The sequence below is a fragment of the Echiichthys vipera genome (assembly GCF_963691815.1).
Source record: "Echiichthys vipera genome assembly, chromosome: 8".
NCBI classification, from domain to species: domain Eukaryota; kingdom Metazoa; phylum Chordata; class Actinopteri; order Perciformes; family Trachinidae; genus Echiichthys; species Echiichthys vipera.
Genome location: NC_139833.1, coordinates 10,922,522 through 10,950,069, shown reverse-complemented (window position 1 = coordinate 10,950,069; position 27,548 = coordinate 10,922,522). Strand labels below are relative to the sequence as shown.

The window sequence follows — 27,548 nt, the reverse complement described above, 5'->3', positions numbered from 1 at the left end:
ACTGCATCATTCGAATTGGCCCAGAGAGATAAAACTATACAGTATAGATAAGATTATGTGTGCAGAATTTAGATTTTCTTATTTCCTCCCCTGGAAATCATGTCACGACCCTTGAGATTCATCTTTCAGCCCTTTGTAGAGAACCACTCTTGCAGTCATGTTCTTGAGCAGTGTTTATCAGAAACACGTCAAACATCCAGCCCTGAACAGATGTCATTGGGCTTACCATCATTGTAAACATATTATCTATGCCTGGTATGATCAGCAATATCACAGAATTACTGTAATTAATGTGAAGATAACATCACAGCACTTGTGTAAATACACTGATCTTAAAGGACGTTCTGTACAAACCTCATCAACAGTTTAAAAAAAAACCTCAATTGACTGTTGGAGAGGCAGAAACACCGGCATGAGATCAATTATGCTAAATAGACACATGTAGTAGTACAGATTGGTGAGAGATTAGATCTGAAAAATGTCGTGTACGTGCTTGATTTATTTTTCATCTGAGGGATTACTTAGTATTTCAACTGGAAATAATGAACATGCAGTTGATTGCTTTTCCACACACGTCTGGCTCTTCTGAAGCTCCTTTTAATAGCACACAGAGGTGGTGTCACTACATCACAGTGATCCTGTCTAATGAAGAGGACTAGAGGGAGGGAGAAAAAAGGACAGAAAATGAGATGTGATGGACCAAAGGTGTGGAGAAAGATAGAGCAGAGTTACTGAAAAAAAAAGCATGCAGAGCAAACTGATATGAAGAGACAGACCAGGGAGGAGAAAAAGGTCTTGAGGCAGACCAACGCAATGCATTTAGGTGTTTAAAAAAACGTTATAAGTGTTGGTGCACCCAAGTTAAATGCAAGAACATGTGTTCTCATATACCTCAATGCATAGTTCAATTTACAGGGAATATGTTTTGGAGATACACATGATTGTGGGAGGCAGATGAAGGACACAAGTCTTTGCACTCAATATGAAGAAGACGTTAGCTTGGCTTAGCATAAAGGCTGGAAACAGGGAGTTATGTGCTGGGCTATTTCTTTGTTTTTTTCAACAGATAAACACAAAAGATCTAACTTTTTTTTATCAGTGTGCTTTATAGGTGCTAGTAGACGTATTTTATTTAACACTTAGACAGAGCCAATTCAATCCAATCATCTCCCTGCTGTAGCTTCCTCTTTAACAGGCAGATACTGTATAAGAGTGGTATCAATCACATCCAACCCTCGACAAGAAAGTGTTGTTTTATTTCGTTGACTTATTAGAGCCGAAGATTTTTTACATAGGGAATTTTGGATATCTCCCCATACATCAGAAAACAGCCATAACAGCCATTTTTTGCCATGTTTTTTTAGAAATAAATTGTTTAAAAAAAATCTAGCTATGAATGATATATGAACACAGCCTTCTGTAAAAACCTTCAGAATATAGATGGGAATGAAACTGGAACGCTTGGTGTGTGTAAGTGCTACTGAAGGGTACATTTCTGGCTCAGGGTGAGAAAAACACCCTTTAAAGATGTGTACTGTAACAATTCATACATTTTGCAAGACACTACAGATGAAAAGGGTAAAAACTAAGGTACTAATCTAATAAACATCACCATAAAATTTCCCCAGTGGATTACTTACATTACATACGATTTCTGAAATTGTATATCAACAGCTTGAACAGGTGATCTATTGTTTAATCCAACAATTCACAGAACATCTGATAAGGTTTTGTTCATCCCAATGCTGGTGTTGATTCTGGTTATCGGTCCGATTCTTTATCAATTCCCTTATTAATTCCTGATCGATTTACTATGTGGAAGAAAGTCGGCCTACACGGGTTTTCAGTGCCTAAAACGCGTTTATTCATCATTATTAATCTGGGTAGATGAAATGAGAGTATATCTTTTTTCTTTTTTCTTTAGTTATTTTTAGGTTTTGCAAAGAAAAAATCAGCTAAGCCCGCATGCGAGGCGCTAATGTTATTGTAACACCACCATGTCTCCACCATGACTCCTCCTTGGCATACATGAGTTTGACATCATGGTTTTGCAATGCACAACAGTCATAAAAACATGCATCAATAAAAGGAACCGATAAGCTCAGAGGTGTACGACTCCGATTTCAATTTGTTACCGGTTCTAAATCGTAACCGGTTCTCGATTCCCACCCCTACAGAACATACTGTCAACAATTTACATAGGGTCCGATTTATTGCAGAAAACGGTTCACATCGAGGTCTGCTGATTCATGAACACATACAACTAGAGTAACTGAGAAAAGATATTTGGATTTCTGGTGAACTGATCCTTGAAAAATTCCCACTCTTTTCTACTGTATCTAGTTCATAACAAGCTTTGTATGCTGTCTGAATAGCAGCTGTACCACTGGCTCTGTCTGGTTGTAATCTCACTCTTTATCTCTCACTAATCCTCTCTTTTATTCTCAAAGTAAGATCACTCGTAGCCATCTCGAGGCTGCGACAGCAATTCTATCCCTTTGATTCTCATTTTTCTCTTACACTTGACTCATTTCTTTACTGAAATAACCCCCCTCTCATGCTCAGGCTCTTTTGCTGCACCTTTTCCATCATCCGCCACTTGCTCTTATCCTGCTTTCCTGTCATTTCCCAGGGTCCCCGTTCAGAGATGAGATCACGCTGGCCATCCTCCAGCTGCAGGAAAATAACAGACTGGAGATACTGAAGAGGAGGTGGTGGGAGGGAGGCCAATGCCCCAAAGAGGAGGACCATCGTGCCAAGGGTCAGTCGACCGCAGCTGTCTGTCTCTTCTCCCTCCTTCTCTCTAATGTCCCTTGTAATAGTCTCCTCTCTCTCTCTGCTACAGTCCAGCTAATGGCTAATGCCTAAGCTAATGTTCTTGTGAAGGGTGCTTAGCACAATCTACTCTCCCAAATGCCTTCTGTTTGTCTCAGGTGGTGTGTAATGGCAATTTTATTAGAGTGAGTGTGTTAAATGTGCACGTGTGTGTGTACCTATATAAAAGACAAAGACAATGAAAGTGCCCCAGTATTTATGCTACTGCTATCAGATGACAATCAGCTTTGAAACTGGTTTTGGTAGCTCTGACTTCATGCCTTACTTTTCAGCATCAGTGAGCTTCATCTGTCCCCATTATTCTGTTAGTCACTCAGCCACTTCATCATGGGCCATTTGAACTTTTTAATTCAATTGAAAGAGCACTCCAGCATTTTAGCATTGCACTAACATAAAGTTAAGATACTTGCAAGAGACCTATTTTTAAAAATGGAGCTGCAGAGGTTCAAAAATCCATATTTTTAAAAGCTACACTTAGACCCATATCTGTCAAACTCCCTGCAGTTTTTCACAAAGGCTGTCGGAAATGTCTGGTTTCCAAGCCCGACCTGAGCTTAAGAAAGGGGGGGAAAGCTAGTGTGGACCTATAAAGCGGTTACCAATACTTGCCGTGTAGTATCTGTCTGTAGCACCCACAGACCCCAGAGGTAAACCTTTTTGTCATATCTCACAGTCGCTTTATTTTATCATGCCAGTCTTTTATGAACTCGTTTATCTGTTTGGACCTAATGACTTCCTAGAATTGTTTTCTGTTTCTCTTTAAATTAGTGCCTTTAAAATATATCAATGTATAAGGTTCCCAGGGAATCCTAGTCAAAAGCACCCAAATGCAGCCTAAAGTACTTAGAATAGATAGATAAAATGTTTGCCATGGGTCCTGATTTAGTATCACAGACTCAGAGTAGGGCAGTCAGTCATTTTAAAGAAGACAGATGCAGCAGGCACACATTTAATCAAGTGCTCTGTCTATTTTAGCATAAGAACGACAAATTGTGGTTCTAATGGGGTTATTTTTTGACTGGCTGCAGTAAATTCTCTTAGTCTCAGCCTGTTGTTTGGTAAGCTTTTTTTTTTTTTTACCTTAAGACAGTTTTTCCTCGTTTCAAGCCTTCCAGGCAGGATCGCAAATTCTCAGAATATTCTGACATTGTTCCCAATTGACTAGTTTTGGAATTGTTATTGTTGTTATTAAATTCTAAATTGTCTTGACACCGGATGTACACTGCTGGGATAAGGCCTGCGATTGGCCGCCTATTGCTGCCAGAGTTCTCCTCCCCCAATCCAAATTTTTATCAATTGTAACCATGGATCTGGAGAATCTTGACGCCCGTAATATTTATCGTGCAAACATGAGAGCGATTTCAATCTTCTCTCCACACTCTTGACTTAAAGAGCAACAGTCGTATTTCCTCAAAATGAACTTCAAAAGCAACAAAGTGCCCAGTAACTTGGCATTGTATGTTTCTGCAAACCACGCCCAATATTTTTGCAGTTTTGACATTTTAACGTTGTGAATTAAAAAAAAAAAATGTTTAGCATTAGTTGGGTTTAGGCCACACAATTACATGGTTGGGTTTAGGAAAATATTGAAGTTTGGGTTAAAACAAGTACGTCTGTTTTGTAATTAAGCTTCACTTTGACATGAACTGGACATGGACTACGGTTTTCCGGATAAAAGTCCAGTCCAGATCTCCTCCCTAGAGTTTGGGGCTTGTTATACTACGTCACCTGACTTCCATAGCAGTTGATCTGAAAGTGTAATACTGACATGTATGGTTTTACATTGAAGCCAAAAGTAAAAGGCTCTTCCAGAAGACATTATACAACTCACAGACTGCATTGTACTCTCAATGATTGGTACAAGTAAAGTAACACATTTAAAACCATGCCAGTGTTGGTTTGTTTCTGCATCTGTGTCCTGAAGCTCCTCTTCTTCGGCCCACTCTCAGGTCTGGGCATGGAGAACATTGGGGGCATCTTTGTGGTGTTGATCTGTGGCCTCATCATTGCGGTGTTTGTGGCCATTATGGAGTTTGTGTGGTCGACACGCCGCTCTGCAGAGACCGATGAGGTATGCCCCCATACCTGCCCTCGCCGTCCCCACAGACACACCCCAGTAGGTTCCCATGGCATCCCGCCAATCCTTTTGATTATGTTGTTTCGTGTGTGTGTTCGTGCGTGAGAGTGGGTAGATTTGTCTCAGCTTGTGCCTCTATTTATATGTTTGTTTGTTTGTTTGTTTGCGTGTGCTCTAACATTTGAGGTTCAATGTGTTATGTGCATGTGAGATGAGAGGAATGTTCAAGGATGCGGCACTGAACTGCTGTAGTATCTGAAATGTATTCAACAAATAGATAATATAATTTCACTTTGCATGTCCTGCCTGCTTTGAAATCATTGTGCCCTTTAAGTGTTTGGTGTTTAACAGTATGGCAGCAAGTGTTTGTGAGCTAAACATGATGGTACGGATAAGCAATATTGAGAAATGCCAATATTTGCTTGCATAAAGAAGTAGTGTGATCTTTTTTCCCTGGCATTAAATGTCATGATGTATCTTCTTTTACATGCCTCACATGTACGCTGGTATTCTTCGTTTCCATTCTTGGATTACTTCTCACTCATTTCACTGTGTGTCTCCCTCTTTCTCTCTCTCAAACACACACACACACACACCTCCTGTCATCAGTGTCTGTTCTCCGATAGCGAGTATTGTTTCTGTTTATGTGAGCACATGACTCTTTTATTTTGATTTCAATGAGAATGTTGTTTGTCTGTAGTGGATATGTTGATGCATTGTGTTCGTCGTATGTGCAGATTACAGTGGTGTCATTCTGTTGGAATGATGAAAAGATTTGTGTGTGTGCGTGAGGGTGTGTGTGAGTTTGTATATGTGCACCTGAGTTTGCAGGCCTGCCTCTCCGTTCATAGTGCATAGTGCCATAATGAAGTGCCCATAAACTAAACAACATTTTGGTGTTTTGTGTGTTTGGATTGTAATAACTCTCTCTGCTCTGCTGGATATTCCCCCATCTCTGACATCTCCACATCCTTCCCCATCAACTCCTCGTTTCTGTTTTAAAACCATCCCTCCATTCGTTGATCTCTGTGCCCTCGCTTCTCCTGCAACTTTTTCTTTTACCATGCCTTACTGTGTCTGTTCTTTCTGCCTTGTTCCCGCCTTGTTCTTCTTCTCTTTTATTCTCTATCTTATTTTTTTTCTTCAAATTTTCTTGTTTTCTCTCCGCCCTCTTATTTATGTACTGCCTTACCTCCGTCTTGTTCTGCTGCCTGCCTTTGTGTCTGTGGCGCCCCTCCTACCTTTGCCTCCTTCCCTTCCGTCTTTCCCTCTTTCCTCCCTTCTTTCTTTTCTCCTTCAGGTGTCTGTCTGTCAGGAGATGATCACAGAGTTCCGAAACGCCGTCTCCTGTAAGAAGAGCTCCCGTATGCGGCGCCGTCGGCCCCTCAGCAGCTCAGCAGCCCTGCGCCATCCCACACGCATAGCTCTGGGGGCCCCACGGCCCCTGCGCCTGGTCCGGGAGATGCGCCTCAGCAACGGCAAGCTCTACAGTGGAGCTGGCCCGCTGACAGGTGGAGCTGGAGGTGGAGCAGGGGGTACGGGGCCTCCCGAACTGGGCCCTGGGCCCCAGCGGATCCTAGATGATCCACTGGGGGCCAACACTACACCTCCTCCACCAGCCCCTACTCCTGTGATGCTGCCCGCCCGCAGCTGCACCCACGTGCGGATCTGCCAGGAGTGCCGGAGGATCCAGAGCCTGAGATCAGGCAGCAGTATAGGATCAACTACAACCAGAATACCACCTTCATCAGCACCCCTGCCCAGGCTACCCCCACCCCCACCCCCATCCTCATCCAACACTGACAGTGAGGGCGGCGGGGGGACCAGCCCAAGGCGGCTACACCACAGCCCCCCGCCACATACCTCGAGACCCATTCCGCCTCCACAGAACAGCAACACCACAGACCTACTGGGTGACCAGGACTGAGACCAGAAGCAATGGACGGGGTGAGAGGGCTGCTGATGTAAATGAGGAACATTTGTGCTGCTGAGAGAAACACTAACAAAAAGAGGGAGCGATGGAGGGAAAAGGAAAGTTTAACTCTGTGGGGTCAGCCAATTGAAAATGAGATGACCTTTAAAACGAGAATAAAGAGGGAAAATTGTGACACTTTCTGGAGTTGAACTAGAGGCCTCCAGATACAGAACTGGCTCTGTCAAGTGGTCGTCAGTAATAAAGTCAGAAGAACAGTTCAGTTTGGACAAATCTGAGTGGAAATGAACATGACCAGATGATGGTTTCCAGTGGCCTCCCTTTTCTCTCCTTACTCTCCCGCTCACTTCACCTTTAGATTTGAGGGTGCTGGTTTTTTCCACAGACACTTCCCTGGAGGATAACTACCCCTCTAGTAAAATGAAGCCTTGTTGGAGAACATACTGTGTCCGTATGTGATTTAAAACAGCAACTAAAACACTTGCAGACAATTATTTCCTGTTGTTTTGTTTTTTTCTTTTGTTGTCTTTCTGGTTTTGTTACCATTGTTCTAAGTGGGAATTACAGAGTTAAATACAGACTACGTGTGACACTATGGTGGATTATAACGTACTAAGGAAAAGTGACTGCGGCTAATTGTGTTCAAGAGTTTTGTGTCCCTCCCTGTGCCTCATAGCGGCTTTTTGAATGGTATCAGGGAAGGTGGAAGAAACAACTTCAAGGCAACCTAATGCAAACAGTAGCAGAGGAAACTGTCTGCCTTTCTTTACACTGTGCGTGTACGTGTACGTAAAAATATGTGCTTCTTGTAAGTCTGTCTGTAACTACTGTGAGTGAGGAGAACCATGTACCCAGCAACAGCACCCTTCTACAAATGTTAGATAATCAGAGAGACACAAAAAGAGGAGAAAGAGCAAGAGGCTTTGAAATGTGAAATTAATGTCCCTCGTTATCCTGGGTAACACTTGCCAAGCCTTCACTTCTTTTTCACCTCTGTTCACACAGCGTAGAAGAGATAGAGAGACAGAGAGGAAAGATAGAAAGAAGCAGAGAGTGAAAATGACACTACTGGATTTAAATGAGAAATCCTGAACTGAACTACTTCCATTATTAGATCTGTCCTGATCTGTTAATTCTGGGCATCTTTTTACAGGCTTGTTAACGTGCCAGCGGGCTGTGGCTACAGCTTCTTCCCTTCTCTCTGTTTAACAGACAGACTTGGCCGTCCACAGTAGAGGCTCCTGCCAGAGTGATAGACTCAACACAGCCTTGTCAATACTGTCTCAAGCTTTTGATTGCCTAATTACTCCCCTTGGTGGCAGGGGACTCATTCAGGAGGGGGTTGAACACAGGAAAACATGCTGATGAATAGATCGAGAAGAAATACATGTTTTTCACTACGGCTGGCTAGGGAACATGGTCTCTTTTAATCCTGTTGCTAATGTTACAGCCCTACTGTTGCGTGAAACTCCAACTAAATCTACTTAACACCACAGTATATTAGCCACGGTGCTTAAAGGGAATACACTGGTGGACTTGCGTGTGGTAGGTCTCTAACTTTAAATTGTGGACACTTTAGATGATTGCTGATTATTATTCAAAGCATAACATATTAAAATTATATTTATTGGTTTTTTTTTTCAGAAATAACCAGAAACACAAAAGGGTATGCACACCCAAAAAAGGCAAATAATCAATGTAAAAGAACAAAATAACGTCTTGAATATGTTGCTACTATGCTGAATAATATGACATTATCTTCTTACATAAACATGCATTTCAGGTATTCCGCAGAAATCTCGGTGGGTGACTTTAGAGATATTTATTAATTTGTCTCCTTTTTAAAAAGAAGCTCTGTATTTTCCCCTTGGTGGCGTAAGTCAGTCAGTTTTCCAGGTCTAGGTGGTTGGAAAGACTTTTGAACTGTAGTGCTTTTCCAGGTAATTGCAATACAGAGTTTAGCCGGATCTTTTTATGTGCTCCTGGCAGCCTTAATTCAGGTGGAAGTAGTCCAAGGATAAACGCTCGAGGGCAGACTCAATAGAAAAAAATATGACATATAGGTTAATTGACCTTTTTCCTGAAGTCTTTAAGTTTGGGGCAGCTCCACAGACAGGGGAATAATGTGGCTTCTTCTAGGCCACGTTTAACACATAAATCAGGATCGTTATTATAATTATCAAAGGTGTAGCTGGCAGGCAGTTATGTATGCATGCATCATCCTTTTAAATTGTATCAATTTAAACCTGGTGTCAACAGTCTGGCTTTCAAAGCAAATTCTCTTCCAATCATCATCAGAGATTTCTGCATCACTAGACCAAGCCAAGATGTTTTTGTTTGATGATTCTTTGTAACATACGTTTTCTAAACAGATTTCTAAGGATCCTGGTAGTGATTTTGGTATAACTACAAGAAACATTAAAGAATAAGTCTGGTTACATTTTATATTTTTTCCTATCTATCATTTGTAATGTTGTTCCAAACCCAAATACAAAAAAGGCACCAGTCACAAGATCCCAAGCCCATGTAATGAAGTTGGCCTTTGTATTATGCCTAATGTTATTCACCTGCTGCGACTTACGTTAAATAGAAGTATGTACTGTACCTGGGTACACATGAACCGTAGTCAGGACCGTCTTTTCAAGTGGACCTGGGCAACGAACTGGACTTTGGGGTCAAGCGTAATTGGATCCTGACCCAGGTCTCTGGTGTGAAAGCCTCCTCATAAGTAGCTAAAGCATCATTTAGCTTATTCATCTGTGCTATAGACCACAAAAATAATTAAAAACACATGTTGAGTCGCACCATTGCATTAGTTTAAGTAACATTTGCTGGAAACTTTTTATTTCAAATTGAAGTTTATATTTGTGCCCAATTTTGAGGAGTTGCGTCTTCAGTGCACTGTAAAAACATGAACGGTAAAAAAACGGTAAAACAACTGGTCGCAACGTTTTCAGACAGATACTGTGAAATTACAGTATCCACATTTAATTACAGGATGTATGCATTTATTAACAATAAGTAAGTAAGCATATTAAATTGCAGTATTTAATGTAATTTAACTGATTTTGACTTTAAAATGTTTTTACAGTTTATTACATATAATACTGTGATACGGTTATTTACTGCAATTTCACGGTATCCGTCTGGAAACTTTGCCACGAGTTGCCAAGAGTACCACGAACAGGCTGCAGAAGTCAGTTGAGAGACAGACCAACACATTGGGACATGTTGACAAGAAGAAAATATCCAATATTGCCAGCCTTATCCTTTCAGGTCTGCTTTATTTTAGGTAGAAAATAAAAGTTTAAGACCACAATTTAAACAGGTCCATAGTAAAAGAACGAGGTGACAAGATATCAGAACCACCTGAGAGGGCAAAACCTTGCCAATACCAAATAGTTTATACAGTCAATATTGATAAATTAATATTTGATAGGTTACTGCAGCACGACTACCCTTTAGTTAACCAAACCAAACGTTTTACCACTTTAATGTGCTGCAGATGTGCTCTCTGTGGTACAACACCTCTGTGAAAGGCTCCCCTCTGAAGCAGATATCCAGAATTTTGTTTTTGCAAAACGATCCGTTATCCCATAAATGTTTGGGCTTTTTCCATCATCAGCTGCTGTATTAGCGTTTTCTGCACTGCAGGTCATTGACTCACCAATTCTCACTCAATTCCCAAAATATTCACTGTAGAGTGATTCACTACCTACTGTACTGAACTCTGGGGTGGTTCGATACACACCCTTAGTTGTAGTTAGTTCTAGCGTGTTCAATGAAATGCTGACATCCAATATTAGAGGGTTGCAACGTTCTCAAAGCAAGATATTACTGAATTCCTATCATCCTGTTCAGTGTTGGTGTTTGCTTATTGTCTGTCTTTTTACAGTTTCCTTACAGCACATTTTATGAATGTGATGTTACCTGCCTCCGGAACATATCAAGTCATAAGTTATGTTGATTTCTTTATTTGTAGCAAAGTCTCCTTCAACCCACATTAAGTTAGAAGTGTCTTCAACTTTAACCGAGGAGCTACATGCTATCATCTCAGATCTCACCAAACAGCAAGAACATGATCCCTCACTGGCTTCGCATCAGTCCATATTCAGCAGTTATACAAAGTGTGAGACGTAACATGCAAACCCACCAGTTCAGTCCCTTTATAAATCCATGAGGGGGGGATACTGCCATTGTTGTCTGGGAAAATATTGCATTGCTGTATTAAATTATGCGTTTTGCAGTGAAACAGATTTGTCAACACTGTTGTGCTCCAGATAATGAATGATAACATTATTTGCACACATTATGCCATTTCTCTGAATGATTGCTGTCAGCAGAAGCAGGTCTGGATTTGATGTGTCTCTCTCCCTGTGTTTACGCCTGTGGGTCCAGAATGCTGACGAGGCAACAGGAGCCAACCCCTTTCTACAAGAAGTCACAGTACACACGCGCACACACACACACACACGCACGCACACACAAACACAAACACAAACACTCCCCTTCACTGGTTGTTTTTGTTGTTTTCAAATGTGTAATTTTTCCGTATCTTCTTTGGTTTGTTTTGTGTACAAATTCACGAAACTTGATATGTGGCAGCACCACACAGCCAATAAGTTGCTTTCAACACCTTGAAAACATCATCTGAAAGCATTTATTAGCTGCAGAGAACTGTCATGGAGATGCAAGAAGAGGGTACAAAATATTAAATATTGCTAGTATAAATAATAGCTATACAAAGGAAAGGGAGGGTCACAAAACAAATCAAATGGGGTGTCTGAACCGTCACTCCACAAAACAAACCTTTTTGTTAACTTTTATGTTCTTTTTCTTTGGTATTTTTTCATATTTCTATACTAGTGCTAAATGGATTATTACAACTGATGATGAATATTATGATTAAATTGTTAAATTGTTATTATTCCTATTGAAGTGCAAGAGGTTCTATAGTGTGATTGTGGGTGAAGGGCGGGCGAGCGGAGGTGTCCGGGCGAAGGTGCAGTGATGTTCTTCAGAGAGATCGCCCCGTTGTTCAAACCTATAGACACAAACTTCTTTTGGAATAAAAATATTCAAACAGTCCCAGAGTGACGTGTGTCTCATGTTTGAGGGATACGATTTACTGAAACACTGTCATATTGTCAGGGGTGGAGGAAAGTAAAAATCTGGAAGATTTTCGTTTAAATAAATGTCTGTTGAGTCACTGTCTATCGCCAGATGAGGTAACACGATTGGGATTGAACCTATAGCCCGCTGATGACAGCCCAGACATTGATGGAAAGTGTCATCAAATGTCTTAATCACTGAATTTCAATATACAGTAAATTAAACAACACAGATAATTAAAAACATTAGCCTGTAAGAATAAAATGTTCTCACGTTCTGACAGTCATGGAGGTTGTCTGTCTGTTTTTCTCTGTCTCATCTTCTCTGCATTCACCCGATGCCCTCAGACCTTCCTAACGGTCACCTGACTCTCATTCACCTGCTCACCTGTTTACACTTTCCAAAATCAGCCTTGCACTACATAGATCACCCCCTTTTCCCCAGTCACTTGCTAGTTTGTCAACGTTGCTGTGTGTTAATGTGCTTTCCTGCTTCTGTACCTGTATGCACTTTTTCCCTTCCCCATCCCAGTCACCTGTGGGTTCAGTTTCTTCTGTTTGGACTGAACTGTTTGAGCTGTCTCTGCATGCTGTGCTGCACATGACGGTAACAGATCTGGCCCCTGGACTCTGGAGCGTCCTGCTGGAGGAGATGAGGTAGGTCAGCTCTGTTTCCTTGTTTAAATCTCTCTTTTAAAAGCTACTTTTTTATTATTTTAGAATGATGTTCTTCTGACGGCTCTTGTTTTAATTCTGTTAGTACACTTTGAAATGTTATAAACTCACATCCACAAAATAACCCAGCAGATGATGTAAACTAATGCTTAGTGATGCAGCTTTACAGCAACTATGGAAACAATTTGTCACTATTGTTTTAGTATAAGAAGTGCCTGATTGCTTGGCCTCCAGTGTTGCTACTTGCATCTTTCTCAGGAATAGCTTGTCCAAACTTCACACTCGATGCTGCGCTTCCTTACGCTTCCTTAAGTCCTGAACGATACACCTACCATGACAGTTGTGTCCCTTAAGGGTTAAAGTTCTGCAAATGAACCTTCTCACTGTCGCCTCACAGTGAGAAGGTTCCAGGTTCGCATCCCAGCTGGGGCCCTTCTGTGTGGAGCTTGCATGTTCTTTCCGAGGTTGCATGGGTTTTCTCTGGTTTCCTCCCGCAGTCCAAAGACATGCATGTGTTAGGTTAATTGATGACTCTAAAATTGCCCGTAGGTGTGAATGGTTGTCTGTCTCTGTTTGTCTCTATGTGCCCTGCGACAGACTGGCGTCCTGTCCAGGGTGTACCTTGCCTCACGCCCGATGTCAGCTGGGATAGGCTCCAGCGACCCCGACAGGGACAAGCGGCTGAAGATGAATGATTGAATGAATGAATGAATGAATGAATGAAGTATAATTTAATGTCAGTTGTTAGACACAGGAATTTTTAACGGACATCCAGCCAACTTTTTTAAAGTGAGAAACGGTGATTAAACAATTTGTCAAAGCAACAAAAGAATCAAAATAATTAAACTTTCAAATGCAACATTTAAAGATGCAGCCTCAAACCGACTGCACGCTCACCTCATCTCTTTCAGTCACACGACACAGTCACGCCTGTATCTGAGAGAAAGACAGGCTTCTATCAGAGGAACTGAAACAAACTAGAAATATAAAACTTAATCACGTTTTGTTTAAAAAAAGAAAGAAGAGGAACTTGTGGGTTATTTTCTCACCAGTTCATATATGATCCCTGACCAAAGCTTAAAGAAAATAGATGTTAGTTCGTTTGCACTTGGCTACATGATTTCTGAAGTGATTTGTCCTCTTTCCAACTCATTGAGACCTCATTGAAGTAGAGTATGTGATTTAAAAAATGATGAATCACAGCTTCTCTTACAGTCTGAAGAGAATGAGCGCACAATGATCTTACTCTAGTGTCTGCAGCGACACTGTAGAGGATAAAGATTTAGTTAATAACAGAAAATGTTTACCGAATGCTGATCTCATGTTGTGACCCTCTTGGTAATAGGCGGACTTTGCTTTTCAACAGCTCATGCTGTAAACTCCCACATAAAATACACACCACACACACACACCCACCTTTTGTCTGATGATGATGAAGTAAGATGTGGACAGCATGGTCTCTACTATCAGCAGCAATCACTCTTGGTAATATCGGCATCACTTCTGGGAAAAGAAACATAGCGTGATCAACATCAAACCATGTGAGCGTCTTTCTTCAGTGTTAGAAGAATAGTTTGAAGTTTTGAGAGAGCTGGCCAAGAAGGCAGTATATAAACATCTCACTTCTGTTGCCAAGAGTAAGATGAGAGGACTGATACCACGCTCATGTCTGAGTGAAATCGATTCTTGGCAAAAAAGCAAATCAGTTTATTTCCTAAACTGTTGAATTTTTCATTTAAAATAAATCAAATGGACATTTAGTGCTGATAATGTTGTTGTGTCTTTGAGTCACCAACTCTGCATTATTATTTTTATGTTATTTCAGGCGCTGCAACTCTCTTTTCATCCAGCAGTTGTCCTCAGTGTGTTATAGAATCACCCTGAAACACGTGAGAGAAGCATGCACATCTAAAAAAATACATTTAAGCTGGGTGCTGGACTGAAAAGCAAGTGTGAAAAGGAAATAATGTCAAAACACCAGAAGCTGCTTGTTGACAAATTTACAAATTTACTCGGCCGGTGCCCGAAACGTCACTTGACTTGCTTTCAATAAATATGTCAAGGAGCAGCTTCTGGTGTGCAGACTTTATACACTCACCCTCTCATTTCAGTTCTCTGAGAAATATTTGATACTCACATTTAACACCATGGTTGGTGGTTCCTACCATAGACATGAACCACTAGGAAAGGCTGTAATGCTGCAGGTGTACGACACTGCATCTCCACATCTGATGATCAGAGGTTTTTCTCCAGTCTGAACCTGAATAACATTGTCACCTGTTGGTCCTGGGATGAGTTGGCATGGCAGGGTGAGATCAGGCCCGAGGTGTCCCGTCACTTCAGGCTTCAGACTTCTTGTGTCTTAAGAACTGCCAAAAGATACGGTGGCATGGTGGTGACAGATTTAGTATTTATTCAATCAAACCAAAACTTTAAGAAAAAGAATAAAAAACATTTAGATGCAGTTTCTTGTCAACATGTTTCACACCATAGCTTCTACAGAGGTGGGTTTTTTCCCTCCCGGCTTCTTACTCCTGTGTATACACAGCTTAGTCTTGAGTACATTCATTCACTACTATACCTGCATAGTTTGCGCCGGTGCTTGTACAGTACTTTACTTGAGCTCCTTAATTTACTTTTAACTATACTTTTTACTTCTCTGCATTTCTGCGTTATTATAGATGAAACTAACTGTATATGTAGTTAACTTGTTCTCCACCTCAACCAACTAAAACATACAAAAGCATTAATATGCCCCTTAATGTAGTAATAATCATATAACACTGACATAAACCCCAGCCTTTATAATGAAAATGACTGCATTTTGCTGCCAATACTTTTACATGTAATATCATTTTTGTCTTACCTACAATCATGAACCAAAGAAGTACAAGAGGGTGTCTGCTTCAATTTTCCTTGTGCATATCTGTAGCTGGATTTCCGGTGCTTGATTACTCCCTGCTGCCATTAATAACCTCCAGTAGCACAGTGACCTCATGTGGTCAAACGATGATGATGTGCAGAGAAGCGCTCCTGTGTTGATGAATCAAAAGTGTTTCCTTATTGAACTCTTGAGCTCACTGGTGCAGACGAGTCAGACCAGCATGTCAAAGTTAAACAACTCTTTTCCATATAAACTGTTTAATTCCCCGGACATTTTCAGCTATCTTGTCTTGATCAAGGTGGCGTTTCCTTAATGCTTGATTATGGCTAGGAGTTCATTTCCTTAAGCTTTCATAGAAAGGCTCCTGTGGAAATGAACCGTCTCAGGAGAAGCCAGAAAGAATAAGATTCAGACTTGACTGCACAAAAAGCTTAGGATTAATGCAAAGGGAATAGTGCATAAAGGTTTTTAACATCTTTGTAAAGTGGATCAACGTCAACAATGTGCGTTTACGATTAGTTTTATAAAATGTTTGAGTGGAAAGGTAAGAAGGTCTGCAATGGCTCTAACGAGTTTAACCTTCCAATGGTGAAACGTAACTTCACATTCAGTTCATTATGTCAACAATACTTCTACCACCTCTCTGTTCAAGAGCTTAACAAAACTAGTTTGACAACAACAAATCTCTCAGCTACTTCACACTCCAACTTTGGCAGATGCATTTAACACTTTGTGCTTCTAGGTTTTCAGCTGCTTGTGTTGTCAGGAGGCACACATGTTTGGGTTTCACACTCAGCACTGCACTACACCTGCCAAGTGTGAAGTCGATTTGATCAACAGTGCTTGATGTGAAGGACAGTGATACACGCACGCAGACAGATTTTCCTTCCTTTTAGAGTAAGATGGCCACCAATCTAAAAAAGTTATACTTTAATATACAGAGGCTTAAAGTCCTCCAGATTCGACTTCCGACCTGTGGCCCTTTGCTGCATGTCTATTCTGAGTTATTAAAATAAAGGCATAAAAAGGCAAAAAAAATAATCTTTCAAAAAATAAATTAATCCAAAAAATTCCCTTTTCAGGATCCAGAGATGTTTTGTACCAAATTTGTTGATGATTGCACAAAATTTGTAGGAAGAGTGACGAAAAAAAACCTTAACTAAACAGATAAGCAAATTAAAAATTGCAGAAAATCTATCTAGATGCAAATGGGCGTGGGTTATATAGATAGTTGCGTCTGAAACCAGGAAAAAAAATGTTTCTGAAATCTAGGATTCTAAAGTTGCAGTTCATTGTTGTTGCGCCACAATCTGGAGAAAATTGTGGCAAGTTCAACAGCACACTTTATGTTGGTCCCAGCAGCACACCTGCCATGTGAAGTATGAAGCATGGTTCTCGAGATACTCAAAGGACAAACGTAAACAGTCATTTATAGTGTGATGGATGGATTAATGAACAAGTCTATCGGGTACAGGCCAAGGGGGACCTGATGGACCAGAGCCTCAGCAAGAAAAGACTGTTAACATTTGCCGTTGAAAAGTCAATCTAATAACAAATAGACACAAAACAATAACAGTGTCAGTGAGAGTGTTTTATGCTTATTATTTTAAAGGCCCTTTTAGGAAACGGGCATTGGAAATTAGCAGTAGCTATAAATGGCTGGATGCATTGCATGAGGGCCACAGAGACGCAAGACGACCACAAAGACGCAAAATGGATGTAAATGAGTGCTTTTAGAAATCGTTAACTTCTGTTTAATGCAAAAATATGTGTACATAATCGCTTCCACATTAATGAATTCTTGCTCACCGCTCATGAATGTGTGACTCATTCTCAAGAGTCCTACAGTGACACGTATCAGCATTGTTTCTTTCATGTCTGAGTAATATGACGACTGCTATAGAAAGACTCTGATAACACACTCCCTTTTCTAAAACACCATTTATCTTATCTCTATTTTCTGTTTCCTGCCATGGCTGAAATCTACGATCCATGACAAAAATGAGAGAACATGGATTTGATGAGGTCGGTGAATGTGTAAAACTTTATTATGCAACAGTAGCCACAAACGCTGTAAAGCAAATGCAGAGACAATTTACGTCTAAGTGCTCGTCTGCATGATTTGATAAACAAGGAGCAGGACTGAAATATCTGTAACGCAAGTTTCAAGTTTTTCAATATAAACTAAATGGAAAAACACTGAATTTAGAATGAAAGCTAACACTTTTTTACATGACAAAAACCAGGTTATGTTCTGACAACACGAAGTGAGTATATGAAAGACATAATCTCACACCCACAAAATGACACTGTCAGGAAACGTGCTGTAAACAGGCAGATGAAAGATAGTGACTGTTGGTGATGTTCCCCGATGGTGTGCCTCATGAGAGGAACTTAGCAAACCATATTTTGTCACCCTTTTTACATAATGCACGCTCAGATGGTAACTTCTGCTACCAGTATCTGTGCTGTGTGAATATGTATTGTGCTGTTTTAGGCTTAAAGAAATGGGCAGGATTAGGAAAGTGAGAATTTGAAAGGGCAAAACAGCAACTCCAGCCTTCCACTCTGACTCCTAAATCCTTTCACCCTAATAAAGGCTCACATGCAAACGCTGGCTCAAAGCAAGTAGGCAAGGCAAGGCAGCTTTATTTGTAACGCACTTTTCATACACAAATCAGACTCAAAGTGCTTCACAGCACAACATGTCATGAATAAAAATGCATTACAGAAAGACAAAGAGAATAAAAACATAGACAATAATAAAAACAGTGCGGACGTTAAAAGTGCAATGATTTAGCAGAAAGCTAATGTGAACATAAAAGTTTTCAGTCTAGTTTTAAAAGTGGTCAGAGTGGGTGAAAGTCTCACATCTTCAGGAAGTTTATTCCAGCTGTTTGTTGCATAATGACTGAAAGATGCTTTCCCTTGATTTGAGTTTACTCTGCGAACCACTAACAGATTGGCCTCAGAGGATCTCAGTGATCTAGAAGGCTTATGTAGTGGGAGCATATCAGTGATATACCTCGGCCCTAGACCATGTAGTGATTTATATGTGAGCAGGAGGATTTTGAAATCACTTTTCTGACGTACAGGAAGCCAGTGTAATGATTTAAGAATTGGTGTAATGTGCTCACATTTTCTGGTCTTTGTTAAAACTCTAGCAGCGTTCTGAACGAGCTGTAGCTGTCTGACAGTTTTTTTGGGAAGACCTGCAAGGAGCCCGTTACAGTAGTCTAGCCTACTGGTTATAAAGGCATGGACAAGTGTTTCTAAGTCTTGAGCTGACATGAGCCCTCTAAGTCTTGTTAGTAGGCCGATTTTGTTACTGATTTGATGTGACTGTCGAAATGTAAATCAGAATCCATAATAACCCCAAGATTTCTGGCTTCATTTGAGGTTTTCAGGGACAGTGATTGAAGGTGTTGGATGACTTTAAACCTTTCTTTCTTGGCACCAAATACAATTATCTCAGTTTTATCCTCATTTAGTTGAAGGAAATTTTGGCACATCTAGTGTTTGACTGTAGTAGTACACAAGAAGTCTCTAAAATCATGATCGCAATAAAAAGGGGGAACTGGAAAGTTAATTTTACTGCAGCGGTTGAGCAAGTTTCTTTTCCCCTGAGCACCTTCACCTCCTGCTATCATTAACACACTACACATTAGTGTTGCTGAGTTGGTTCCCTTTTTGGTTGTGTCATTTCCATTTATGTCTTTTTGTTGTTTTCTTCCTTTTGATTGTCAGCAAAGGAGGAACAGAAACATTGTGTGATGAGATCCGTTCCTATTCCTCCTTTGCTGACTTTAAAAGTGTTTGTTTTTCCACTGCGCAGCATGCAAGGTAAAATAAGTTGTTTACCTTGATGGTGTGTGCTGGTTTGTACAGTTCCTACCTGCAAATAATGTCCATATTGTTGCATAGTCCTGTTTTAGCCCTGATAACCGCACGACTTTGGTCCAGACTGAAATGTCTCACCAACTATCGGATGGATTTTGTTTAAAGTTATACAGACGTTCATGGTCCCCAGAGGATACATCCTTCTGACTTTGGTCAACTCCTGACTTTGCCTTGCATGCTACCACTAGGTTGACTTTTATGGTTCAGAGTTAAAAATCTCCACAACTTTTACATTGTCATGAAATTAATTCAACAGACAACATATATTCAAGGTCCCCAGAGGATACATTTCTAAGGATTTTTCATCTAGTGCCACCAGTAGGTCAAAGTTTTAACTTATCTTGTCAAATACCTCAACTTCTATCTGCTTTGTACAAATATTCATGGTGACCAGACGATGTATCCCACTGACTTTTGTCCATAGCAGGGCTTCACAAGCTGAAGAATGACTCAGCCCAATTTGAAATAATTTATACATTTTTTATTTCATAAGCAGAACCGTTTAATGATCCATCCACATACATGTAACAGTTTGTAAAGCAACAAATGTAAGACAATGATTAGATGTGTCCCACATCAAAAAAGTTCAGATAAATGAAGAATAACTCATCATTTAAACCCCATGACTTTGTTTTATTCATTCTGATTACTTTTTAAAAATGTAAATGTTTAAGTATTTAATGGTCAAATCAAACTTAAGAAATTAAAACTTTATTATTTATTGTAAATGGCCCAACTGCAACTTCACACTTTGGGAATCAGTGCTCCAGGAGACCATGACGCTGACTTTATGAAGTCCTTAATGAAATAACTTTTGGATGGTTTTGCAGTGAAATTTTGTACCATAGACTGTATATAACGATGGTGGACATGGTTCCACTTCCTCCCAAAGTGAAGCCAAAATATCCCAGATACGAGCGCCACCATGTAATTTTGCAACCAGAGTCTGTGCTCTAGGGCTCAAGTGTAAGGCCCAACCGATCACGGCTGTCAATCACGACGTTTCACACCGGTTTTATAGCATCAAATAAATAATAAAATCAAAACCAAACTAAGAAAAGCAAACACTTGAACAATCATCGGTGTGAATAAAAACTTCCTACATAAACAGAAACCATCTTTGGGAAAGATTTAAGGTGTACTAGAGTTTTTAGTTTGGTCCATGTCCCAGCCTCAAACATGGAGGGGACTTATGACCTTCACTGCAGCCAGCCACCACGGGGCGAATATGCATACGCTTCACTTTTGGGAGCCGTCAAGCCGTCCAGCTTTATAAACATTGATATCCAACATTCATAGTCCCAAGAGTATGTATTGAAATTCATTTTGATATCCTTATTTTTCATGAAGCCTCATCCTCAGGTCAAGGTCTACCTGTTTTGGTTTATGGCCAAATCCCTGCAAAGTGCTACTTTGCAAATGTTTGCATGCTAATGAGCTAAACCGACAGAGTGAAGATGGTAAACGTTATACGCTATATATAACGTTATAATCCAAGCAGCTCCAAATGTTTATTTTAGAAGCAGATATGCTGATTTCACCAAAGGATACCAACATTATGGTAAATGCAACTTGCAAACAGCAGCTTAAGTGTTTTTTTTTGTTGTTGCCCTCAGCAAGTACAAGAAAGATAACTTTCTCATCACCTTAACACACATTTTATCTCATTTAGGATACTGATGCAAAACTAGGACCTCTGAGTATGTGACATCATCTGCTCTGTGTTTCTCGTTGCATGGAGGTGAAGCATCTCTGGACGGTTTGAGCTTGACGTCTGAGTAGACCACATCCTACAAAGAAGTGAGAGATGGTGTTAAGGTGGAGACGTTGTCGCTCGGTCTTATCGCTGTGTTGCTTTGATAAAACAACTGATTTTCTTATCACAACAGCATGATTCAACTTAATCTGGCTGGAACTTAAATTCAGACACGTGGCTTCAGAGCAGCTCACCTCGTCTCTTGCTGATGGCCTGATTACAGATGGCCTGAACACATCCATCACTGGACCAGCTGTATCTGAAAGACAGACATGCTTTAGTCAAGGGAACTGAAACGAACAGAAGCTATAAATCAATCAGTTGCTATGTAGAAATAAGAGTGAAGAGTTTTTTCCTCACCAATGTAGACACGGTGCCTGACCTTAGGTTTACCTCTGAGTCAGGGAATAGAAAGTGCTGTGATTAGATTTTCTATTTGACTTTCGATCTTAAGTGATTTTTCTTCTTCTTGTGTGGAAACCAGACAAATTCCAAACTCATGTTTCATTTGTTAGTCTTGTGATGCCAGGCAGTTTTCTTTCTAATCCTATTAAACCTTTTTCTATACATCCCTTTTTTAAATAAAAAGAAAAAGAAGGTACAACAAACAAACAACTGAACTTAAAAATATAAAATAAGAACTGAATATAAAATTAACTTAATTTAAACTTACTTAATTACCAATAGTGTAAATATTAAAAACGTAAAAAAGGAAAGCTATCTTGGAGATATGTTAAAAAATGAAGGGGGTAGGACAAAAAAAAGCATCTCAGTAAAAGAAGTGAATCTATGGAAGAATCCTGAGATTTAATTAAAATGACGAGGCCAGGACAAACCAGAGGAACACTGAAAACATTAATACAAATAGAAAATACAGGCTGTCTGACAGGAAATACAAAAACAGATTGTTGCATGCATAGTGTATACCAGTAAACACTAGAATAATAAAAGATCAATATAATCATTAGTCCAGCCTATACAGTTCATACTGTAAAATATAACTGTCCATATGACAATTTTGTTTAAAATATGTATTGTATGTTGTATATGTATACAGTAGCCTTGTACTCGTACACAAAATACACATCACGCACACACCTTCTGATGAAGATGAAGTAAATTATGGCTGCCATGATCACTAACAGCAACATGACAGCAATCACTATTGCAGACACCACCCCTGATGATAACTGCATCTGTTCTGGGAGAAGAAACAGGACTGTGATTAACCCTTAATGGTGTTTATATCACCCACAAGTTAACAACAGCAGTTGTATCAAACTATCCCACTTATTTACTGAGAGAAAGCCGTTGTTTTTGGCCTTGGATCACGCTGATTTAAAAGATTATCTATACCATGATGTTATACTAATACGGACAGTGTGTGAAAATGCTGTTTGATACTCACCTTGACCAATAACAAGGTTGGTGGTTGCTTCAAATGAACCACTAGGAAAGGCTGTGATGCTGCAGATGTACAACCCGGCATCTCTCAGTTCTACGTCTCGAATAAGCAATGATTGTTCTGCAATCTCCACCCTGTCCTTCAGAAACGAATCACTGACATTAACTCCTAATTGAGGACTAGAAACAACGACGACAATTTTCTCTCCTTCTGGTGGCATGAGCTCCCACTGAAGCTGAATAATGGTATCCTCTGGTCCGGGGATGAACTGGCAGGGCAGGGTGACATCATGCCCGAGGTACCCCGTCACTTCGGGCCGGACTTTGATTTCTGGTGCCTCAAGAACTGCCAAAAGAGAGGGTTTGATAACAATAGCTTAATTTCCCTTTTTTTCCAGACACAAAGTGTGGCGTCAGCAGCACCTATCTTTTCACAGCACTGAGTTTTTAAATAGGCTGTTTAGTTTAAGAACCAGACTCTGAAACCTGTTATATTTACTATCTGGTATTTTCAGAAAATTCTTGTTATCAATGACGCCGGTGGTGTGAGCTGCGGTCAGCATCCTGGACATCAGCCGAAACCGTGACATCCCCTTCACGTTGGTCACATTCGCGTTTGGCCAGACAGCTTCACTAGATTTTTGCACTTATGTGGATTTTGTGTTTGCTTGTGTTGCACACTGTTGGAGCTGTCAGGGAGCTGAAGAGAGTCAAGGTACTCAGGAGCTTGCGTTGACGTCGCATCTTTTGGATTCACCCAGCAAAACCATCCATTACATAGAAATCAGTCTACGGGCTGAAAATCGGAACTATTTGACTTATTAAAGCTGTTTTCTGCCTAAAAGTGTTCACAATTACTGGATTGCTCTGTCTTGGTCAGGTGAGGGGTGTCTCCTGGGATGAGTCGTATTGTAGCGACGATTTGGGCGTTGGCCCTTACCAACAGAAGTTCATGAATCTCATCCTCTCCAGTCACACATGCTTGACCTATTGTGAACTAAGATCTATTTTCGTCCGGTTTTGTGAGAGCTGCTTGATAGACACGTCATCAACGCGCCCACTTGCTCGCTGTGAATTCTCCAGCCGATGACCGGCTCCATTCACACATGGGCTCAATCGGACATTACACCGACTTCGTGCAGAGTAAAGTCCATTTAATGTCCAGGGAAATGGGCTATAGATACGTTACAATCTCTTCACACGTAGGCAGTACAAAGCAATGTGTAAATTGGTACACAAACCTTTTTTTTTTTCAAAGGTGAAGTTTCAGAAATAAGTCGGCCTGCCGCAATAAGCAATGAATCAATGAATCGCATGATAACTTTTAATAAGCTTGATAACTTTGCCAGCCGCAACGCTTTTTCCCGTTTTCCTGGTGTCCCTCTATCAAAGATACTGGAGGACAAGAGTTTTTAACCCTGACCCTTCTCGTTTCCTCAGTGTAATGAGGAGTTAACCCTCGTCTTGTGTCATGTCAGTCACTTGTCAGCCGCACGGCCTCTGTGTGGGGAGGCGGACCCCTGGCGTTACCCAGAGTGCAGCAGGAGAGCCCTGTGAGGAGCAAGTTAGAAGACACGCTAGTTGAGATTTGAAGGTATAAAAACAAAGATGGAGTTGGTTTCAAAGCCGAACCCGAGAGCTGCTGCATGGGAGCACCTCGGATGGCCGCGGTGAACCACTTCACCTGAGCGAGCCGCAACTGAACCCGCCAATGTGTTAAAATAGACTAAGAGTCCATTTTATTTATTGTTTTTTGTTTTGTTTATTTATTTTGGATATTTAAAATGTCTTTGAGTGTTAAATGTTTTTTAGAAACACACTTTTATTGCATTATTATGCCATTATCATTATATCAGGTGAGAATGGTCTCAAAACATCAAAATGATCGCTTATCGTGATAATTTCTGGGCCAATTTATCAGCCAGCAAAATTTGTTGTTGTTAAAGGCCTACAAATAAGTCTCAAAAACAGTCAGTGTAAATTCTATAAAAAGTCAAATCAATATGAGCTCCTACATATGTTCTACACACAGTAACTATCAATCTGCAGTGCAATCTGCCTCTAAAAACTGCCAAAGCTTAAAGTATTTTGTCTTACCTGGGAGAAATGAGATGTAAATCAACCTCAGAAGTATGATCGGTGATTTTCTGCAAGTGTTCATCATTCATAACTACAGACAGTGGACAAAATAACAAACGCCTTACAATACAACACAATAGCCATTGGCTAATTAATGCACCAGGAATATAGGAGGTTATTGTGGTGGCTCACATTACTTACAAAGTGAGTCACATAAACTTAAAATAATAATAATATATTATATAATAATAATTTTATTATAATGACTAACAGCTTTGGAACAATCACATTATTTATTAGCTTTACAGTGAACATTAAGGACACTCACAAAGTCACAAAGAGGCGGATCCGTCGATATCCAGTTGCTTAAGTAAAAGAAACGTGAAAAAAACAAAGTGTAGCATGAAGGAAAGGCTCAAAAATGATTACGAAATGTGGCAAATTGTCATTTGCAAAGAGGAACATGGTCTGAAGCGCAGCTGACCACCGTCAACACTGACTGACATCTGCTGCTAAAACCACTAAACCCCGACTTCATAAATGCTGATAACATAAATCAAAAATGTTAAGTCAGGTGTACTCACCCTGGAGTTTTCTCATCAAGTTAGAAAACCCAATATCTTATTAAATGATGTGCAGGCCTCTACTGTTAGTTATTATTAAATAACTTACCCAAGAGAGAGAAGATGACATGGACATGACTGCAGCAGCAAATACTTCCCCATCTCTCAACCAAAACTCATGCAGGCATGTCAGTTATTATGGGGATTTTCCGGTTTATTCCTCTCTGCTGAAGTGGAACAGCGACCCCTTGTGGTCAAGGGATGATAATGACGTCTAGAGAAAATAATGTGACTTGTATGTCAATAATATATATGTATATTTTTTTAAGACTTTGCTGTTTGAACAAAGTAATTCCTCAATAAGCACGACTGAGTTTTAGTTTGTGGATTTATTCAAAATTGAACAAATGTATTTTCAGACTACACATTCTTCATCTAAGATTGAAATGGTGGAACAAATAATGTTTGGCAAATATATTTCGGACTCTGTCTCACTACAACTCTTCACTAAAAGGGAAATTAATGGGTATTTTCTTACACTGAAGATCAGCAGGCTTTAAAAAACGGGCTTCATATTTTGATATTCATCCTTATGAATGAACCATGCATCAATTAGTCCCATACATTGGGAGAAAAACACTGGGTGAGTAGACATTACATGCCCCAGACCCTTAAAATTATGATTTACAAATATAACAGTTAAGTAAAAAGTGATATGTTGGCTGTTTTAAACAAGAAAGCTAAGCACAGTAAACGATTCCCTCTGCAGTACTTTTAAATGATATGGTGAGATGGTATGAGTTGCATATGGGCAAAAAATATATAATCGCCCCGAATCCTGACATCAGGGGTGCAGATCACCCCTGATCAGAAGCTTTGCATCACAGCAGGCTGATTGAAAAAGCAGGCTATCCAAATGTCCTGGTTAGAATTATTACGGTTGTTTAAATAAACTAATTCCCAGATCTTCTTCTTCTTCCATCAGCCCAGAAGCAAAAATCACATCTAGCTGAAATCATTCTTATTCCAAATCGTTGTAGATGTGTGAAAGCAAATGGAAGATATCTTGACTTACTACGTTGCTGTGTATGGATTTCCTGCATGTGAGAGTAGAAATGCAAACTGGCCTCACAATATTAACATTTTGTTTGGACATGTTGTGTTTGTCATGTGTTATTTTATATTCTGTGAATGTAGCATTTGCACACACTGAATGGTGATCTAGCTGTTGTATGCAGTTAGATGTCAGATTTGTGATAATGCTCATTCCTTTCTTCCCTTTTATTAAAAGAAGGAAACTGTGGAGAGTCACAGTTGGACTTTATCTTCATAGACGTGAGAATCTGTGTGTGTTTGAGTTTATGTGTGTTGGAGAGATTTAGTAGCTTAGAGGGGAATGTGAAATGTTTACAATTAAACCATTTAGCATCAAATGAAATAAAATGTACATCTGCAAATATCCAAATATATAATTGTAATACGATCTTAATCAGGTCTGTTGGAATTAATGTATAACTTTTTGACTTTCTCTGCTTTGTTACTATGGTGGTTTGACCTTTGACCTACTAATATGAAGTCAAAAATAAAGAGATTTAAAAAAAGATGGTCATGAACTGTGATACTAAAGCACGACAGCAGATGTACTCGTTATTTTCAAAAGAGGAACCTTGTTTTCCGTAAGGCTGAAATAAGAGTAATTGCTCACCATTGCTCTTCAACTTGCAATAAAATCCTTTATGTTGAGGCAATAAAAAGCATTTTGTATCAGTTTTACTGTCAACTGGAACAGATTGAGATCTTATTAGCGATCATTTGGCTTAACACAAATTTGCACATTTTAAGACTATTTATATATTCCCCTATCTCTTTCAGTTCTCTCCGGCGCACCACAAGCACACAGATTGTCACATTTATTCAAGTTCAAGACCTTTTATTTGTCCCCCAGGATGTTATTAAGCAAATTATCCTGCTTTGGTTGTAAGTCTTGTGAATGGCTCCCATTTTGTTCATTAATATTTTAATATTTGATGTTATGTTGTGAGCTTAAAACTCGCTACTGGTAAATTGTGATGAAATAGAGACATAAAACACCACAACTAAAAGGGACAGCAACAACTACCCCCTGGAGACACACACACATTTTTATTTGTGCATCAGATATTCCTCATTTCTATAATCAGCTATGATTACCCAACATATTCTTTCATCCTGTTTGGGTACTGTTGTTTGACCGTGCAGTCACATAATCCACTGCCATACATTTATTAATGTCTTATCTAACGTCTGATGTGACTTTGTACAGATTTTACCACCACATGTACTCAGTGTATG

The 27,548-nt window shown here is 39.9% G+C and overlaps 2 protein-coding genes across 3 annotated transcripts in view; one reads left to right on the top strand and one right to left on the bottom strand.

Moving 5' to 3' along the window:
* Positions 1-6,839, top strand: part of grik5 (glutamate receptor, ionotropic, kainate 5) — a gene marked incomplete at its 3' end in the record, with an annotated part of 80,528 nt that extends 73,689 nt beyond the window's left edge. Inside the window, exons 17-19 of the mRNA XM_083918494.1 lie at positions 2,633-2,761; positions 4,785-4,906; positions 6,213-6,839. Of these exons, the coding sequence (XP_083774620.1) occupies positions 2,633-2,761; positions 4,785-4,906; positions 6,213-6,839 (878 nt within the window). The remainder of the gene's footprint in view (positions 1-2,632; positions 2,762-4,784; positions 4,907-6,212) is intronic.
* A 13,158-nt stretch (positions 6,840-19,997) lies between these two features.
* On the bottom strand, positions 19,998-25,377 carry LOC310950862 (nectin 1a-like). 2 transcript variants are annotated; one of them, XM_083918872.1, is made up of 8 exons: positions 25,327-25,377; positions 24,983-25,019; positions 24,673-24,745; positions 22,580-22,921; positions 22,270-22,372; positions 21,532-21,566; positions 21,366-21,430; positions 19,998-21,205 (listed from the first exon to the last, which is right to left on the bottom strand). In XM_083918872.1, the coding sequence occupies exons 3-8, from the start codon at positions 24,737-24,739 to the stop codon at positions 21,080-21,082; spliced, it is 738 nt and encodes a 245-aa protein (XP_083774998.1). In that variant the 5' UTR covers positions 24,740-24,745; positions 24,983-25,019; positions 25,327-25,377; the 3' UTR covers positions 19,998-21,079. The 2 variants fall into 2 exon arrangements, with proteins under 2 accessions (XP_083774998.1, XP_083774999.1); XM_083918873.1 differs by having other exon boundaries at positions 21,366-21,424.
* Between the last annotated feature and the right edge of the window lie 2,171 nt (positions 25,378-27,548).

Coding starts and splice junctions, on each gene's coding strand:
- LOC310950862 (XM_083918872.1), bottom strand. CDS start 24,739: ATGATGAACACTTGCAGAAAATCACCGATCATACTTCTGAGGTTGATT. Junction 22,922..24,672: donor TTACATCTCATTTCTCCCAG/GTAAGACAAAAT, acceptor CTCTTTTGGCAG/TTCTTGAGGCACCAGAAATC. Junction 21,206..21,365: donor GGCCATCAGCAAGAGACGAG/GTGAGCTGCTCT, acceptor ACTTCTTTGTAG/GATGTGGTCTACTCAGACGT.